General features: G+C 42.6%; 1 protein-coding gene across 1 annotated transcript; it reads right to left on the bottom strand.

Annotated features, from left to right (window-relative positions):
* Window positions 1-70: 70 nt before the first annotated feature.
* LOC143316863 (urea transporter 1) lies at window positions 71-18,139 on the bottom strand. Its single transcript, XM_076724620.1, has 8 exons — window positions 17,927-18,139; window positions 17,215-17,404; window positions 16,444-16,572; window positions 16,049-16,238; window positions 11,490-11,637; window positions 2,525-2,659; window positions 1,444-1,493; window positions 71-572 (listed from the first exon to the last, which is right to left on the bottom strand). Exons 1-8 carry the CDS (start codon window positions 18,051-18,053, stop codon window positions 390-392), a joined length of 1,152 nt encoding a protein of 383 aa, XP_076580735.1. The 5' UTR covers window positions 18,054-18,139; the 3' UTR covers window positions 71-389.
* Window positions 18,140-18,451: the final 312 nt, after the last annotated feature.

Here is an 18,451-nt window from a genome sequence, read left to right as displayed (position 1 = left end):
GCCGACCTCTCTGGGTTTTTTATGTGTCACGATGAGTGAAAACTGGAATAACACTAAGCATGAACAAAACTTGGTTGAAAATTTCACAGATTTAATAGAAATGTGTGAATACAGAGGCTCGAGTTACAACTTTGTGATACTTCATAAACATGTTCAGTATTTTACTGACAGTGCCACCGTGTGGACAAAATGAGGAGAGAGGGCTTCACAGTATATTATTAGTCACATGTAAGGCTATGATGAAATGAGAACGTGTATCTAACTATTCATACAATTTCATAAAAAAAAAATTTAGGATACAGTAGTCTCTCTGTGTGTGTGTGTGTGTGTGTGTGTGTGTGTGTGTGTGTGTGTGTGTGTGTGTGTGTGTGTGCATGTGTGTCCTCGTGTTACACATCAGTGCTCTGCCGTTCTGTGGTGTTCCCAGCTTGCCATTGGCTGCGGGAGCACAGGTTGCGTTCAGGGGCCATGACTTGACCAGTGGGAATGCGGTACGCTGCCAAACTGCCGGTCAGCAGCAACATCAGTGTGGCTATCAGCGTAGCTGCCCAACTGCATGCTGGGAGACCGACCTGGTGAAAGAGAGGGTGTCTGTAAAAACCGTGACAAGTGGCAGATCAGATAAACATATTTCACTATGAGGTAAAGTAATTTATAAATTTCCAAACCACGAAGTAGAACAGCTGGGTCGCAGCGAAAGGCCTAATGTCTGAGGCAATATGACAAAAGCATTTAAACATTTAAATCCTGCACACTGGACCTTTGACATTGCCACAAATCAATCAAAATGTCCATTTACTCACAAATAATAAATACTGAGTTGGTTCACACACGAAACATTTGAATTAGGTTTCTTGAAGACGGCCCTAGAAGACGAGACAAAGAGCCTTTATCCGGCTCAGCACTTCATTTGTTGTATAATTGATTTGAAGTTTTTCACATGAATGTGTTGTTTGAAGTTATGAAAAGCACGTATAATACTCCAGCTGATGTTTTTTTCTTTTGGATTTATCAAAATGAAAGACCTCTTCACTGTGGAGTGACAGCTCTGTGATAAAACAGCCCAGCTGCCTTTTATGTGAAACCCCTGTTTGATCAGCCAATCTGAATTAAACATTTAACACCAGAGCAATGAGACACTGGTTGAAAGTCCTGCTTTTTATGTCAAGCCCAGAACACCCCAAAGTAATGCAGCAATACTCTACACAGTCCATATGGTGTTGGACTGGTCGCAAGCACAGCAGACTTCAAACTTTCAGCTCAGAGAGGTCAGTGATGATGCTTTTCTGCCACATTTTCATCACCATCTAACAAATGTAGTTCCCACCAACTGGAAGTTTGTTCTGCAGCAATGCCGCTCGACAGAGTATTCAAAATGAAAGCAAATCTGAAGCTAAAATTGTCCTCGGCATACAAAATGGGACCAAAGGTGCGTGCCCTCACCGTTCCCAGGAGATTGCTCAAAGCGATGTCAGCATATGCAGAGAGGAAGGCTGCAGGCAGAGGAGAAGAGATTAGGCTAAATATATCCTCAACACACTCTGCATCTTTCTCCAGGTTGCTGGAAGAGAGTTTGGCTGCAGTTGGTCCTGATAGGAGACACACTGGAAGTTGTCTCAAAGGGTGCAAAAGGGTGTGAAGGGTTTAGACAGGAAGAGAGATGCAGAGGAGGATACGGAGTGAAAGCACTGGAGAGAATACTGGATGCTGGAAAGTCAAGGGGGAAAATGGATGCAAACAAAGTGCCTGTGCAGTACAATGGGCAGACCGGAGAAGGTAATGTGTTGCATTTACATACTAATTATTTTTACTGCGAGCACATTTTTTAACTGCCTGTAGCGTGATTCAGCATATGATTTATTCAGAGGAATTAGTTCATGATTTACTGAGGAGCAATGATGCGGTAAAAGACATCTCAATTACTCAAAGAGCTCACATGAATTACTGAAACTCAGACCGAGATGGTGACTGGAGACTGATGCTGAGTCTAAAGATTAAAACTGATGAAGTTCAAAGCTTTGGTTTCTTTGGTTTTAAAATGCATTAAAACACAAATGCAGTCCATTGAGTCCCATTATTAAGTCTGAATGTGAAAAATGTGTGTAAAGTAGAGGGGTTTTAAATAAAGTAAAGTCATGTTCACATATCATACCTGTTGAAAGGCTGTAGGATTTTAAAAGAATGTCAGTTTCAGCTATCCTAACCTGTTATTGTCTGTTTGACATCCACATTGAACAAGAGCCAGTAAGAAAGATTACATTTGTCTCAGCTACATGGACAGAGCGCACTGAAAACAATTCAAAAAGCTATTTTGATCATAATACTACATGCTAACATGCTAGAACAAGTGGCAAATTACTTTTTATGGGACAATAATATATTCTTTTACTGTAAGTACTACATTTTACATCCTCTGCACTTTCGTTATGCTGGTAAAGCTTTACATCATGTTTTTAGATCACTAACACTGTCAGCAAGCAAAAGCGTGTGTATGTGTGTGTGCGTGTGTGCGTGTGTGTGTCACCGCTGGCAATGGCAAAGAGGTGAGTCCTCCAACTGAAGGTGAAGAAGAGTCCTCCAACAACCATGCAGCCCAGAGCTCCATTAAGGCCTGCCAGGCCTGAGTACAGACACTCATGATGCACCGCCATGGATAAACCTGCCACACACACACACACACACACACACACACACATACACACACACACACACACACACATTAGGTTTTGGGGGCATTACATAGACTTACATTCATTTCCTGGAGACCCTAACCATACCCTTAAACCACTACTTGCCTAACCCTTACCCTTACCCTAACCTTAACCCGTCTTCACCCTAAAAATGGACACACACATCTGCTGTACTAGAACCGTCCATGTGGTGGTGCCAGACACATACTGTTGGCTGCCTTCAGGTCAAACGTTAATTTGCGTCTAACCTAATATGGAAATATGTTCATTTTGTCTTTCTATTCTACCATATCCAGACAGAAGGAATTGTATATCTGGTCCAACATGGAAGATGACCTTTATGCTAATTCCTGCTAAAACCATCATTTGATTACTGGTCTGGCAACAGCAATCTATTAGTTTAGAGTCTTGTGTATTAGTATTTAAAGGATATGATGCATCAAGGAGGAGGTGAGATGTAAATCCTGCTCTTCCGTTTATGATTTTTCCACTATGAAGAAAGAGTGCCTGTGTTCAGCCAGTGGTCATGTGATGATGGTGAGTAAGGCTGGGCAGGAGAAGTGCTGACAGAGACCTTGCCTGTCTCCTCTCCTGAGTTACACTGATAAAAATGTTTTTTTTTTTAAGGTCTTTTACTGTAATGAGAGTGTACGAGTAATGAGAAAAGGAGACATGAGAGAGAGAGCTCTGGTAGAGATCAGTCACATGGGCTCAGACTTGCTATTCCTCTTTTCTTTGCATGATAATGACACTCATTTTCACATTTTCTCAGATGCAGTGAGTGACATTTTAACACGTCCTTCCAATAATAACTTCAGTATCAATATGTTTTTCTACATATTACATTTTTCCAATCATAATTCCATCATTCAGTCTCTTTGAGGTGCTGCTGCAGGACACTGATGTGGTAGGTGGATGAACACCTCATCTCTGACTCACATCCATACTAAACAAACACTATACTGTGAGGCTGAGGCTATATGCAGACTGCCCTGGCCCAGATATATCTGAGCGAGGCCAGAAGCATTGACCTTTTCTCTGCTGGCCTTCAGCAGCAGCTGCACTGCGTCTTTCAACCCACACGTGAGGGAGAATAACAATCAAGTCACAATGACATCAGAAGGAGTAGGATCACTGAGTTCAGCTGCAAAGGCCAGCAAGCTTCATTCAGAACCAGCAAGCAGCATAATGCTTTGCATAACTGTGAAATATTTAAAGCCTGCACATAGTTTTTGTTTTGCCCTTGAAGCTTGTTGCAGCTCAGCCAGCATCAGTGATGAGTGTTGTCAGGAATGTGCTCTGTTGCACCTGTAACCAACAGTGATGTCACACATGACCGGAGGTCAGCAAAAAGAAGATTTTCAGGAACTGTTAAGCTGCTGTTCAATAAGTGGGTTTCCAACCAACTGTTTTTATGTGCATGACTTTGTGACGTTACAAGAAGAGGAAGAGAGATGAAATCAGATCTTTATGGAGCGATGATGAGACTGTAGCGTTCCTCAATACATGAAACAAACAGAAATGTTTCCCAGTTTTCATTTGTTTGAGCTTAGACTTTCACTCTTTGAATGATATTGTTAAGCTCTCTTCTTCTGGAAGAATTAGCACCAATTAGTACCAACTCTTTATCTTCAAGTCAGCAACTCCTAATATTTGTAAAACAGTAATGGATGAAAACGTTTCTTGAAAATTCAGTTTGAATTTGGATGGAAACTTGACTAATGAGCAATATGCTACAGTAAAAAATTGTACAAAATAAAATCAACTACAATTGATCTCATTCTCGGATGATAAAGTCACATTTCTTCCACAGAGATGACGCTGAAGGCAAGTTAGTATTAAAACTGCCTCAGGTGAACAGAGCTCCACCACCTTTAGGCTCACCTTAACAGAAGTGGAGGAGTTGACGTCTGATGTCTGCTTCTTGCTGAACAAGTCAGTGCATCTGTGTGTGTGTGTGTGTGTGTGTGTGTGTGTGTGTGTGTGTGTGTGTGTGTTTGTGTGTGTGTGCGTGTGTATAAGCAGAAGCCATCAGTCCTGCAGCCCCACCCAGAGCAGCTGCCACTGCTCAGCTAAAAACTGCTTACTGGCTGGTTCATTGATATATACACTACCTATATTTGTGCGTGCACAAACCCCAAAGCAGAAATAGTGTATTTTTACCTTCCTGAGTAAGAGTAATATCATAAAAAATTACTGAACACTGTCTGACTGTGCAGGAGTGTGCCCGCCAGTATTTGCTGTAGCAGTATCTATTATTTACACACACGTGCACCGTCTGAATGTGCTCCTGGGTGAAGGACAAGGAATCATCCTTTGTTCAACACCCTACTTGCATTGACATATCACATTTTTGGTCACTGTCACATTTTGGTTAGAGGAAGCCCTTTCAAACCCATGCAAAACTCTGAAATGCCACGCTGAAAAAGCATGACCATCCATGCTAAATAAAAGATAAATGACACCAGTATAAATGCAAGCTTTCATTCATGTTGTTAGCTGCAGCTGTGCCACTCTGCATCTTCCCCGTATCAACACTGCAGGATTTTTCAAAGAATTCATCTGCAGTAACAGTAAATTTTGGAGGCCCTTCTGGAGATAAATGACCCTGTGGGTGTGCTGTGATTGATTTCCTCATTACCAGGCATAGTGGGCCGCAGTTTAGCGAGTCTGGTCCTGAGGCAGGCTGACCACACCCCAGTGCTGCCTCCTCTCTGTTTTTCCTCCATCGCTGCTACCCATCCAGCTCCCTCCGCATTTGTCTCTTCTTCCTTCTACATATCATTATCTTCTTCTCCATCCTGTTCATTGTCACATGTCCCCTTTGTTTCTTGTTCCCTCTGTCCTTTCCTTGCTTCCTCCATCACAGCATCTCTCTCTGCTCCCCTCGTTCCCTCCCCATATAATGGTGCCATTAAAGACTAATGGCAATATGGGAGGGGGTGCCCAGAGAATCCTAAAATTTTTACTGTTTTTCTACAGTGTGTGTGTCTCTATGCTAATAGACTGACTCAGAGAGCTTTTATCATATCAAACCCGATATCTCTCTCATCTCCTCTTTTGCAGTTGCTGCCTACAAACCACAGCGACTAAATGGAAGATAGTGCAATAGGTTGGAATGAACAACTGAAATGAACTGTACATAATGACTTGTTTTCCAGCGCTGGTGGGTGTTAGTGGGTGAATCCATCATTCTGTCCTTTGATGCCTTCAAGGGGAAAACTGTTTGTGGATGCAGCTAAATGGATTGCTCTGTATGTGGGCTCATTTGTTAACACTGTCCAGCAGCATGAGCTACAGAGGGAACTGCTTGTTGCTGTCCATGAAAGTGGAAAAAAAATGCTCTGTGTGTGTGATTAGTCTACTTTCACCAGCATTTATTGAACTAGGAGCCTTATTTCAGATGTTTTATGAGCCAATTTCCACAATTCTCTTTTTTGTGAAGTGTCCTAATGCTTCTAATCACGTGTGCTCAGAATTTTAGGTCTGTGCTTTACCCTCCGAAGATTACCATTAGGTCAGTGAATATCTTTGCTCTTTTTAGAAGTTAAATCCTTGCTGTATAAAGCCTCTTTTTAGCCCACTATATAAAAAGTGGTGTGAGAGTCCACAGCCATGCTAGCGGCTCTCTGAGGCAGAGGTGAACACACAGTGGGTCTTTGAGTTAAATGCTGATGTCAGCCTGCTAACATGGTTGCAATGACAATGCATGATCTTTGCATTTTAGCATGCTATCATTTGCTAATTAGCAAAGGGACAGCTGACCATGGTGGGAATGTCATTAGTTTTGAAGCTATTATTTGAAACTAATTAAAATTTTGTCTTGAATATGCTTCTGGATAAAAAGTCCACGAATCACCAAAGTAATTCATGCTGAGGGTTTGTACCATATTTCATGGTAATTCATCCAATAGTTGTGGAGACATCTTACTCAAAACCACAAATATCAGCCTCATGGTGGCACTAGAGGAAAAGTCAGGGGCCGTTGACATGTGTGCAAAATGTCATGACAATCCGTCTGATAGATAGAGAGATTGATCACCTCAATATTTGTAGGATAGGGCTCCCTTATGTATTCACTGTAAAACAGACTCATGCACTGGATGGTCACTGAGCTCCTCCTGATTCATATGGGTTTACATGTCTCTGTGCACCATGCACAGTTATATTACAGAGGCAAAACACAGTCTGTTTAGATCCCAGCATCACTGATGCACATGTATAACATAAACCAGTGAGTTACTGCTGTTATTACTGGTGTTTTTCAGTGCAACAGGCTGGAGGATGATCTGAGTTTTAATTCTTCAGTGGTGGATTCGATTAAGTCCCCGTGTTATGGCTGGTAGGTCAGCTCAGGACTGTAAGTGTCAGAAAGTTATGTTTTAATAAGACACTCTTGTGTCGTACAGGTCATAAATATGGGAGTCCTCCTCCTAAAGATCCTTTCTTTCTACACTCAGGGTTAGACTGAGAGCCTCTTCTTCTTCCTCCTTTCTCCTGTCTGATGCTGGAAAGACTGTATTTCACACCAGAGATAGCAGATTCTTTCTAGAAAATACTTTACATGTGTGGATTCACATCAAAAATACAAAGCTACTTGAACTCAGTTGAGTTCTCCAGCTGCATCACATTTTCTTCCCTCCTGTATTTGATCCCACCTTTAGCATTTCTCCTATTCTCCTGCCACTTGAATGCAGCGGGAGGTAGATGCTCTGGCCTACATAGAGCCCCTGATCTCCTCCTCTGGAAACCCCTGATGGGAATAGTTTACACCACAATGGTTTGAGTGACGGCTCTAAATATGGCCACGCATTCTGCCTGTCCCAGGCGACGTCCGTGTCAGTCCGACCCACGCTACTGTGCCTCTCTGTCCATCTCGCTCCTTCTCACAGACAAAGCAAAGCAAAAGACATTTGGAGGTGAAGATTATGAGGCTGATGGCTCAAATAGAGCCACAGTGATTTCCAGTGGTGGAGGAAATACTCAGATCTTTTACTTAAGTAAAAGTAGCAATAACACAGTGTTGCAACTGGCAAAGGAGGGGCTTATAACCTATTTGCTGATTATATTTTGTATTAATAATCAACTCTGGAAACTGACTTAAGATGCCAAAATAAATGTAGTGGAGTAAAAAGTACAATATTGGCCTCCAAAAATGTAGTGGAGTAGAAGTATAAGGTAGCATAAAATGGAAATACTCAAGTAGAGTACAATTACCTGAAAATATGCTGCCCCCAGTTTGTTTGGAGAGTCACATCTTACACATTGTACCTTTACGCCCCCCCCCCCACACACACACACACTTTCTGTCACAGCCACAGTCATTTTTGAAACACAGAAGTAAAGAAAGCTGACTTTTAGTGTCGTGAATTTTGGTGGTTGAAAAGACATTTTGAAACAGGATGGTCGACTTTTACAAGACTTTTACATTCTGACACTAACTTATTCAACACTTGGCTGCACCTTAGCGCCCGTGCTATGGCTGCTCCAGTCATAAGCTACAAAATCAGTTAGTAAATGACATGTTGTTTAGCGTTAATTATCAGTGAGAAAGGTGATGATAATTACATCACACACTCTCTCGCTCTCTCTCTCTCTCACACACACCCACACAAACACCTTCAACTGCCTGAAACCAAGTCAAGGGAACTGTACACTGAGGATTTCGTGGGCACTGAAGGATAATGAATGCAGAGCAACAATGGAGAGAATGATGCAAGTGAATAGAATGATAAGTTGAATTTGGAAAGCTGATAAGAAGAAAGGATTAAAAGAGACAGAGACAGAAGAAGAAGAAAGAAGAAAATGGCTGTTCGCGGAAGGGAGGTAGGACAGAAGAACAAAGACGGAGCCAAGGGCACAACTTGTCTGAAGTGTGGAAAGGATGGTGTCAGTACAACACACACACACGCACACACACTTTCAGACCTCTTGATGATGCTGGGGGTCCCCTTTTGTTCTCTGATGCATTTATTAGCATGTTTCTCTTTTGTTGCTCCTCTCTCTGGCACTACTTTTTGTCTTTCACTCAATTTATGCCCCCCCCCCCCAACTCTTTATCCCTTTTGTCTCTTCTCCATCTTCATCTTGACACTTTCTTCTCTGACTCCCGACACTGATCTTTCTTTTCCCCTCTGGGTCTCTGTCAGGCAGGATTAAGTTTTGAATCTGACCTTGTAGCACTTATTCACACTCTTAACTCGCTCACTGTGTGCCGCAGTTTCAGTTGTGTCTCTATGGGAGTGTTTGTGAGTGCATTTACTTTCATTCAGGGCAGCTAGCTCCATGGTAAAATATGTACCTTTTTATGATATTGTTCCGATCAAAGTTCAGTGTGACTAACAACATAAAGGTAACGGTAATACGAATTACAACATGATGAGCAGAGGAGGATGAAAGCACTAATGAGTATGACTCAATTACATGTTCATTGTCATGAGGGCACAAGTCACCCAGTGCAAAAATGTGGCTAATTGATGTGTTTTTCATAGTTTTTGGACAACAACTGAACTCTAAAGTACAGAAGAATAAGCTATATCAAGCTTTGGATGCACAGATATTCGACATTAGGTTCAAATCATCAGTGGTTTTGGTCTTCTTATGAGATTTGTTGCCAATAAGAAACGTATAGAGTATCACAGGCCTTATTCTTCAGACAAAATCAATACTTAAACTCAAAGGCGAGAGGAGAAGAGGAGCCAGACAAGAATCTAATATACCCCTGTCCCATGGAACAAGTTAAAAGGCTAACAGCACCATTTTGGATTTGGGAAACAAGATTGTTTCAGGTGGAGCTCTGAACTAAGAGCATCAAAATGAATGAAATAAAAGCCTGGTTGACTTTTTCAAGATAAATGAAGGCCGCCGATGACTCAAGTTTGGCTAAAATCTTGAGCTGGATGACAGGAGAAAACAGAAAAAAACAGGGTTGTGCAATGAAAAGGGAAGGAAGGAAGATGAAGGAAGAGAAAAAGTACAAATGACACCAGTGTAGACCCTGGTTGCTACACTGCTCTTGTGCACTTCACTGCCATGCTCCAGCGGGCTCTGTTGCCTACACAGTCTCATTACAGGCACATCTCTTTGATTACTTTGTCACACTGTTGTTTTTATTGCACCAGTGTGTGAATGTGTGTGTGTGTGTGCCTGCCGCTGTCAGCATGCGTCCACGGGTTTGTGCAAGTGTGTGTATGTACAACCTCACTTGCACTCTGCTGTTTTTGTACAGTATGACTCATAGCTACAAAAACAAACACACACACATAAAGTATTTTAGGACACTGTATTGTACTTAATGCAGCAGATGGAAACAGGGAGCCGAGTCCCCAAAATTTTCTCATTCTCTCTCCCTGAATAGAGTCACAGTGAGGCACATGCAAAAGGCAGACACAGCCACAGGCCTGTGTGTCTGTATATAAGACAGCAGTTATCAATACCCAGACTAATTGCTCAGTGTCTGTTGGAGCAGCTGCCTACAGGCTGCTGCTGCTGCCTCTCTCCCAGTTTCATATTCATATGCAGTGCTGGAGGGATTCATAAAACGTACCAGGCTTTAATCTTGTTAAAATGTGCTGTAATTCAACATTTGCCATTCAGGGAGCTAAGCCTGCCATCTACTTTAGGTCCTGACTGATGGTTAAATAAATGGAAGGTTTATGCTGCTACCTAAGACAAAGTTTAATGATACTGCTTTATACTACTGGCACAGGTATGCTGGCTTAGTATGACTGCACAACATAGTATTTCTTTTATAAAATATACTATACAAATAAAAGTAAAACAACATGAAGACATGCAATTGAACTTTCAGACTGTAAGTTTGTATGTTGTGCTTGAAAAGGAAAACCTTTCTCACAATCACAAAGGTGCAAATTACAACACCTGTAGCTATTTATTTCAGATACTATAGCTATATAGTCTTGCACATCTAAGTTGCAGTAATGTCTGAAGTTTACATCATCCACGTGCCTGCATGGGTTTCCTCTTGTTTCTCTGTTTTCTCCACAGTCCAAAGACATGCAGGTTTGGTTAATTGTGTGAATGTGAGTGTGAGTGGTTGTTTCTATGTGGCAGATAGACTGGCGCCCTGCCCAAAGTGTACCCTACCTCTCGCCAGCAGCTACAGCTGGTATAGGCTCTAGACTCCCACACAAGATCAGTGGATAATGGATGGATTTCCATGATAGTTGGGGATCTCACACCTGAGGCTTAGGGGATGAGGAAGAGAGAGTTTCAGTCTGGCTAGGGAGCCTTGTTGCATTTCTCTCTACCATTTCCTACCGTTTCTCAGCTGCCTGTAATAAAGGCAATGCCCCAAATACTGTCCTCTTCGGTCGATCTTTCCTGCACCGCGACGCCTTTCAAAGTCCAGGCCCAGGCCCTTTGTTATGAACACAAGCTGCAGTCATTCGATCATTAAAGGTTATTTTCTCAACAAAGCTCCTCCAGAGGCACAGAGGACTGTTTTCACAGACTGAGTGGTGCTCCTCATGACTAGTAAACTGACATTTATGTGTGAAATTTTGGAGCTTCCCTGTAAGTCATAATACCCAAGACGGAGTGGAGTGTTATAAAGAGATACTGGCACTAAAAAGTGTGGGGGACACATGGAAATGTCAGTCTGAAACTTCAGCACGGATTAGTTAATGAACACCAACCACAGCTAGCGTGACGTCGGTGTTGCAGCCTGTGTCAAACTCTGAAGCTGTAGAACTGAAGCTAGTCTGCAACAACATCCCCACATTACCAACTCTCCCACTCCTCCCACATGGACGCACAAACACACAGATGGAGGCTCACCAGCCAACGTTCCCACTGCTGATCCCAGCAGAGCATGGACGACCAGCAGGGGGGAGTAGAGCAGAACAGCTCCCAAGATGAGGAGGGTGGGCCCCAGGGCTCCACAGGCGAAGATCTGACCCACACCAAGGAGGATGCCATGCATGACCTGGACAAGAGGGAGATGTTAGAGGAAGATTTTACACCATGTTGCTAATTGCAAATAATTATACACACGTTTTATGTTCCAGTATAAAATTCCATGAGCAGAAACACATGAAAAAACACAACGGCAGAATGTGCAGAATCTATTCAGTGGCTCTCTTCCCAGTCAAAATTCTTTTCTTCGCCCAGTCAAACACGCACACACACACACACACACAGAGGCACACATGCTGCTTTCCCAACAGTCAGTGAGAAGTGAAGGGTTTCCATGGCGACGTGATGGGTGCACCTGCCTGTCGCTGATATTTACAAGTCATAAATGGTCTTTAATTATTGCTGCCGCTCAACTCTTTGTGCGTATGTGCTTCTGTGTGTGAACATACGGGTGTGCATGCACGTGTGTGTGTGCGCTGGTGTGCAGAAAGATTAAATATGCTGCCTCGGTGAAGCCAGAGCGCCATCCACAGCGGAGTGAAAGCCGAAGACATTAAATATAAATAGTACCGACGTCACTGCCATCTCTGGAGAGAACCAGAGGAAAGATGAGGGGAGGAGAGATGGAAGGAGGAAGAGGAGGAGAGCAATCGAATATAACAAAGGGATGAATAGGGTAAAATAGAAGAGGAGGAGAAGAAAATGAAGGAGAGGTGAAAGAGGGAATGAGATGGTTTCACATCAAGGATCATGACTGAATAAAATCTATAACTTTACCGTGCTGTCCTTGAATGTGGTTACATAGTTGTTTATTGTTGAATCATGAGGATGGAAACGAAGGAAGGAGATTTGCACCGCGGAGCAGAGAATGGATGGAGACGGGGGAGAAGAGAAGCAGGATTTAGAGGTTTCAGATCTCCCAATTAACAAATCAAAGGGAATTTAAGAAAATGAAAGAGACAGTATTTATAAGGCTAGAAACAAACAAATAGAGGGAAACAGGAAAACGAGTTGAATACTGAAAGGAACGAGAAAAAGAGGGAGAAAGTCTGACAGGAGAGAGAGAGAGAGAGAGAGAGAGAGAGGCAGCTGAAAGTTGTAGAAAATAATGATTTGGAGTGAGGGGCATACTGTGCCACAGGGTGTGAGGCTTGTTAATAGAACTGTGTGTAAGCCTTGACTCTACATTCAGGACACCTTGGAATGCTGAGAGGGTTCAGGCAGCGTAGCTAATCTGCTTTTTAGTCTGTTTGCACATCATCGTGTGCAGAAACACACTGTTACAACATCTTTCTCCACTCCTGCTCCAACCATGCTTCCAAAACACAAATAACAACAGATTCAGTCAGTGTTCTGTGTCAGAGAGATTCACATCAGGAGGCCGTCCTGGTGAGATGTTGTCTTCAGTATTATGTTTGCAGAGGAAGCAAGGTCATACTGGAGACAGAGGTATATGTGTTTTCCCACCATGTAAAGAGTGTGTAAAGCAGAGAGGGACATCTACAGTCTTCAGGTTAATGTGGTGGATGAATATATGGAATTTTACATTCAGCTTTGATGCAGTAAAAGCCCCCCGGGTGGAACTGAATCTGAGGCATAGCGGTTAGCTGGAATACATCTTAGACCACCTGAGACGATTTTCTAAAGATGGTGTTTATTTTTCCCTTTTCTAATTCCAGTTCCCTTGTGTACTTCATTTGCATCTCGCTACTGTTTACTATTTCCGTTCTGCAGAATGTACCGGCATGGCTGATTTCCAGTGGAATTAAAGTCATGGAGATGTTGTGGGAAATAATGAAGTTATACCTCTCCCCCCGTTGTCGAGCGTACCCCTGCCTGATAGTGCTGAGGGAAATGATCACATGATCACAGATGTTACTTTAAGAACACTACTGGTTCCATGGGTGACGCTGAACATAACAATGATATATGCATATAATAAATTAGTTAATGTGGTAAATGTTGCAAAAATTTCGTGTTTCTGGTGACAGCATAAATATATGTTCAATATGTGCTTGCTTTAGAAGTCAGGTTTAGACTCCACTGTCTCCTGTAGGACATATATTTCTCTTTAGCTTTTGGTTTATCAGATCTTTTCATTTGGAAATGGGGTTGATGTGAGCGCGGACCAAACAGTGAAGCTGTGGTCCATAAAACCCAAACAATTAGCTGAATGATACTTAGGTTATCACTTGGGTGATAATTCTTTCTCGACTCATCACAATGAGAGACTTCTTTCACATTCCACATAGTTTATTTGACCCATCGTTAATTCTCCATTTAGTGATCCTTTATGTATCTGTATACATTTAGAGAAATATGTTTTTGTTTGTTCTGTAGCTGTAATCTTATATGCATTCATTACATTTGGACGAAGATAGATGTTGTCTGAGTTGGATTATATAATCTGTTGTGCCTGTTTCCAAACAAAAGCACGGAGATTAAAATCTAAAGCCAGCTGGCTCACGGAGATCAAGAGCAGGCTGCAGCAGCTGGTACAAGGAAGACTCTGGATCCTTTTGCCAAAGTTTTGTAAGAAACAGCTCAAGGCAACTGCATTTAAATTCAGTGGTCGGACTCTATTTACAGGGTGGAGGCCACCGTGCAACAGCTTGCATTCTAATCAAGTAGTTCCAGTAGCATATAAATTTAGACCTCAAGGTTTTATTGTTGCTTCTTTTCTTCTCCTCGCTATACAAAAAGGTAACAGTCGCTATAAAATCCCCCTCGACGTATCCTTCCTGGAAACCTGACTGACACACTTTACTATATAAACCTGCACTCCTGAACTCGTTCCCACACGATCTCAGTCCACAAACTGAGCAAAATAAGACGATCACTTCATCTTGCATACCGCAGCTCACAGCAGCCACCATGAGTTTCAATCACCGAGGGCTGTTAATTAAAACAGTTTGGGCTGATTATAATTTCTAAACAGGAGCTCCATCAGTGACTGTTGCTAAGTAACTGGTGAGTCATAGCTGGCTGATCTTATACATATTGTGCTCATATCAGCTTTTTTCCACTCTAGCGACGTGGCTGCAACGCGGCAGACGCTCAGAGGATAACTGTTTCAGCTTGGTTTGTGCCTTTCTAAAATCTCATCTTCATTATATAGCCTGTCACCTCTAATAGTTCCCTTCGACACTGCTAATGACCTGCACCTGTTTTTGTGATCATGTGACCTGATGGGCTGTCTCTGTTCAAATATCACAGCAAATGTTACTCTGGCAGACACACTCATGGTGGAATGCTGATAAAGAAAAAAGACAAAGTGAGCCTCAAAGTGTTCCTTCTTTCCCAGATTTGGGTTGGACTACATCTACCGCACATGCAATATATCTGCATGTAAATGTACATTTGAATAAAGTCATTGCATAAACTTCACAAATAAACAGCTGAATCCAAATTCTGTTTTATGTAGAATGACATCAAGTCATTTACTGCAAAGACATAATTCACATTATTCTATATTATTACATTGCACCTTATACTATATCTTATATCTCGTACTGTATAATGTTAATTTGTCATACTGTCTAACTACATTATGTTTCTATTATGCTGTTACATTAATACAGACAGCAGCAGAATCCACCAGCAGACAGTGCAGTGACATTTTAACTGACCGGCATGATTTCCTTTTGTTTTTGTCTTATTTTCCCTGACTGTGGTCAGCCTTCCTGAGGGGCTTCCTGCCTTCTGTGGATGTGAAGGTCAAACGACGTTTTTTTACAAAAAAAAACAAGAGGCACTGTTTGCTGCTCGCTCGCATCTTTCAGGCGAAGAAAAAGAAAAACTCCCTGCTCAGCTCGACGGGCAGCAAAGGCAAAAACTCAAAATGACAAAAAAAAAAAAAAAAAAAAAGACCCCCGAACCCAGGTGAAGGAGCCACGATGGTCTAAACCCTGCTCATGTTCCTTGCTAGTGGGTAAACAATCCAACGCTTGGTGAATTCTGCTTCCCAATTACACGGAGAGGAGACATTAAAAAAAAAAAAAAACCTTGGCTCATATCACATAAACAGTCTGACTTGAGATAAACATTTAATTTGTTACGTGTTCTGAAGTAAATCTACCAGATGGACTGCCATGAACTTTGGTCCAGACACTGACATCCCCCTCATTGTTGTATTATAATCACTTTGGTGACCTCCCGACGTTTCAAAATTTGATGTGGTCTGCTACTTTGGTTTAAAATTAACTTTGCTGACGTCAGACGACTACAGGGTGTTACATATTTAACTTTGTTTCAGCAACATTTCACTGTAATGAAGGAACAACAATTACACTGTTTGTCACCGGACGAATGAGCCGTGATGAAGTCCAGAAGCACAGGTTAGCGGTGGAATAGCCTGTAACTAAGTGCATTTACTCAATTACTGTAGTAACGTCAAACATGAATTGAGAGTCTGCATTTGAACAGCAGCCTGCAAGCTTCCATATGATTTAACTCAACCTCTGCACAAACGATGGTCGTACCTCCAGTGCAACAAGCTCGGTGCCATTGGGATTCGGCGCCCCCGCTGGCGTAACTGTGTGGTGTGGGAAGTAGGGGTTGTCTGGGCCGGTGCAAAGGAGGTAGAGGAAAATAGTGATGTTGAAGGGAAACACAGCGACAGGCAAGTCCCAGCGGTCCAACACTGGGGAGAGACCACTGAACAGGAAGACACTGGAGAAGGGGACAGGGGTGAGAGGGTGGAGGTGCTGAGCATTTTTTAAGAAATGGACCTTGTTTACAGACACGTGTAGGGTTCATACATTGTGAGTGAAGTGCAGGCACTCCTGGTATATGCCACTGGGTGTTGTGGTGAGAGTTGGATATATTTTCCTTAACCTTTAGTCCTGAAATGTGTGTGTGAGCACGAGTGTCTTACCACACAGCTGACCCGAAGCAGGCAGGCAGCAGCAGCCACCAGTACCAGTCTCCAGCCGAGCTGAACTCTCCCATCAGCAGAGACACCAACATGCCGTTAAAACCGTGGTGACCTCCCGACACCTCAGCACTACACACACACATCCACAGCAAGAGGAGTCACGTATCACAACTGCTTTTGCATTTCCTGTTTTGAAGATGAAACACTTGTCTGTAACGCAGTGATGTAAACTAACATGAGAAAATGATCAAAGCACACATTAGCCTAGTTTGGTACGGGTTCTCAAGAAGCAAAGTGTTCGGGTGTTTTAAGGAGCAGAGACCTCCGGATGACACTAAATGTATTCAACATGTCAGAGTTAAAAACAGTCAGAGCCCCAGTTTAGATGGGACTATTTTCAAAACCATAAAACAAGGTTGCATATTAGCATATTATACTGTGCGTGGCATAAATATTGGGATAGGATCTAAAACAAGGTACTGCCGGGCAGTGGGTGTGGGTGAATGCAGGGCTATCAGTCATGGAGCGGTTATTCTCATGAATTTTAAGTAGAACCCTCTATCAACTTTAGCTGTAAGGTCGAGCAAATTATAGACTTGCGTTACAGCCTCCAAGCAACAGCCAAGTTTTTACTGAGGATTCGATTATTTGAAAGGGACATTTTTCTGATGTGTGGTTTTAAAATACCCAGCTCATGAAATATATGCAGCTATGATCTTTCTTGAGGTTCTATCTGCATGTATGTTTCTGTATACAATCATATCATTCCACCTGTCTTGCCCTATGACCACAGCTGTTAGCGTAGAGGCCAGTACACCCAGAGTTCCCAGCAGGCCCTGCCAGGGGGAGGCCCAGTACAGCGCAGCCAAGATGAGAGCACCACTCAGCGGGTTGTTGGCTAGAATCACCCGGCTCACCCCTCTCAGTCCCCACACCGCCAGCTGCAGCACAAACAACGTGTCTGAGGACACAGAAAGACAACATTTTACATATTTTCCTTGGCAGTATTTCCACCCAAACCTGTTGGGGAAAGCAATATTTTCAGCTCTTTTTTTCCCCTTAAGGAACTTAAGAGTCTAACTGCAGCACAAAACTTGTTTCTCAGCTGGGTTTCTTGGTGCAACTACAGAGTTTTCTAAGTCATGATGGGAGTTTAATGATGTTATGTTTTATGTTGGAGGAAGAGTTCTGCAGCATTCACCGTGGGAGTTGTGTGATGATTCCATCTGCATATTTTAAAGGCAGTGTAAGCATTTCAGACTCATTTATTTATGATTATGGCAGTTTAACACATTGCAAGTGTTTGGAAACGTCTTGTTTTTGAAAAGTTTTGCTATTAATCACATTAAGAGAAAGCTGAATTATGCATTTCCTCAGCACATTTGATAAAGGTCATCCAATATATTACATTTTATACTTGGGTTCACATTAGGAGTAGAAACACGTTTTGGGGTGTTGCAGTGTATTGTGAAAGTTTTCCTACCCTGCACGTATTTATCCAAGTGCTCCATGTCCCCAGTACACAACAGCAGACCGTTCAACACACGCTGACTGAGGCTGGCACGGCGCCTGCTGGCCTCCTCCATCTCTGCTTTGGTATCCTTCCACATCCCTGCAGCTGCTGGACCGCACAGCTACAAATGTGATGAATATGTTGTAGTAATGTTGGAAAACCCCAGAGCTCCAGCGTACTTCACTGCGTCTTTTTGTTCTTTTGGCTCTTGTTTGTTCTACTGATGCTTCTTTCTCAGGCATCCCCTCTCCCCTTTTCCTCCTCCCCCCTCTTTCCTCTCTGATGAGGCTTAAAGGGTTGACTTATAAAGTGGTGGACCGGGTAACGCATTCACTAACTTTCGACACGTGCTGGAGAAGAACAAAGTCCAACATCATCAGGACTTTGTCAAGGAGAGGAAGATTGGTCCATCCCTTGTCACCTCCTTCCTTTGTCTTCCCTTTCCTCCATTCACTTCCAGCCTCTCTGTGACGTCTCTTCACCTATAGTTTGTCC

This window comes from Chaetodon auriga, chromosome 24 (assembly GCF_051107435.1).
Source record: "Chaetodon auriga isolate fChaAug3 chromosome 24, fChaAug3.hap1, whole genome shotgun sequence".
Classification (NCBI taxonomy): domain Eukaryota; kingdom Metazoa; phylum Chordata; class Actinopteri; order Chaetodontiformes; family Chaetodontidae; genus Chaetodon; species Chaetodon auriga.
This window is presented reverse-complemented; position numbering and strand designations above follow the sequence as displayed.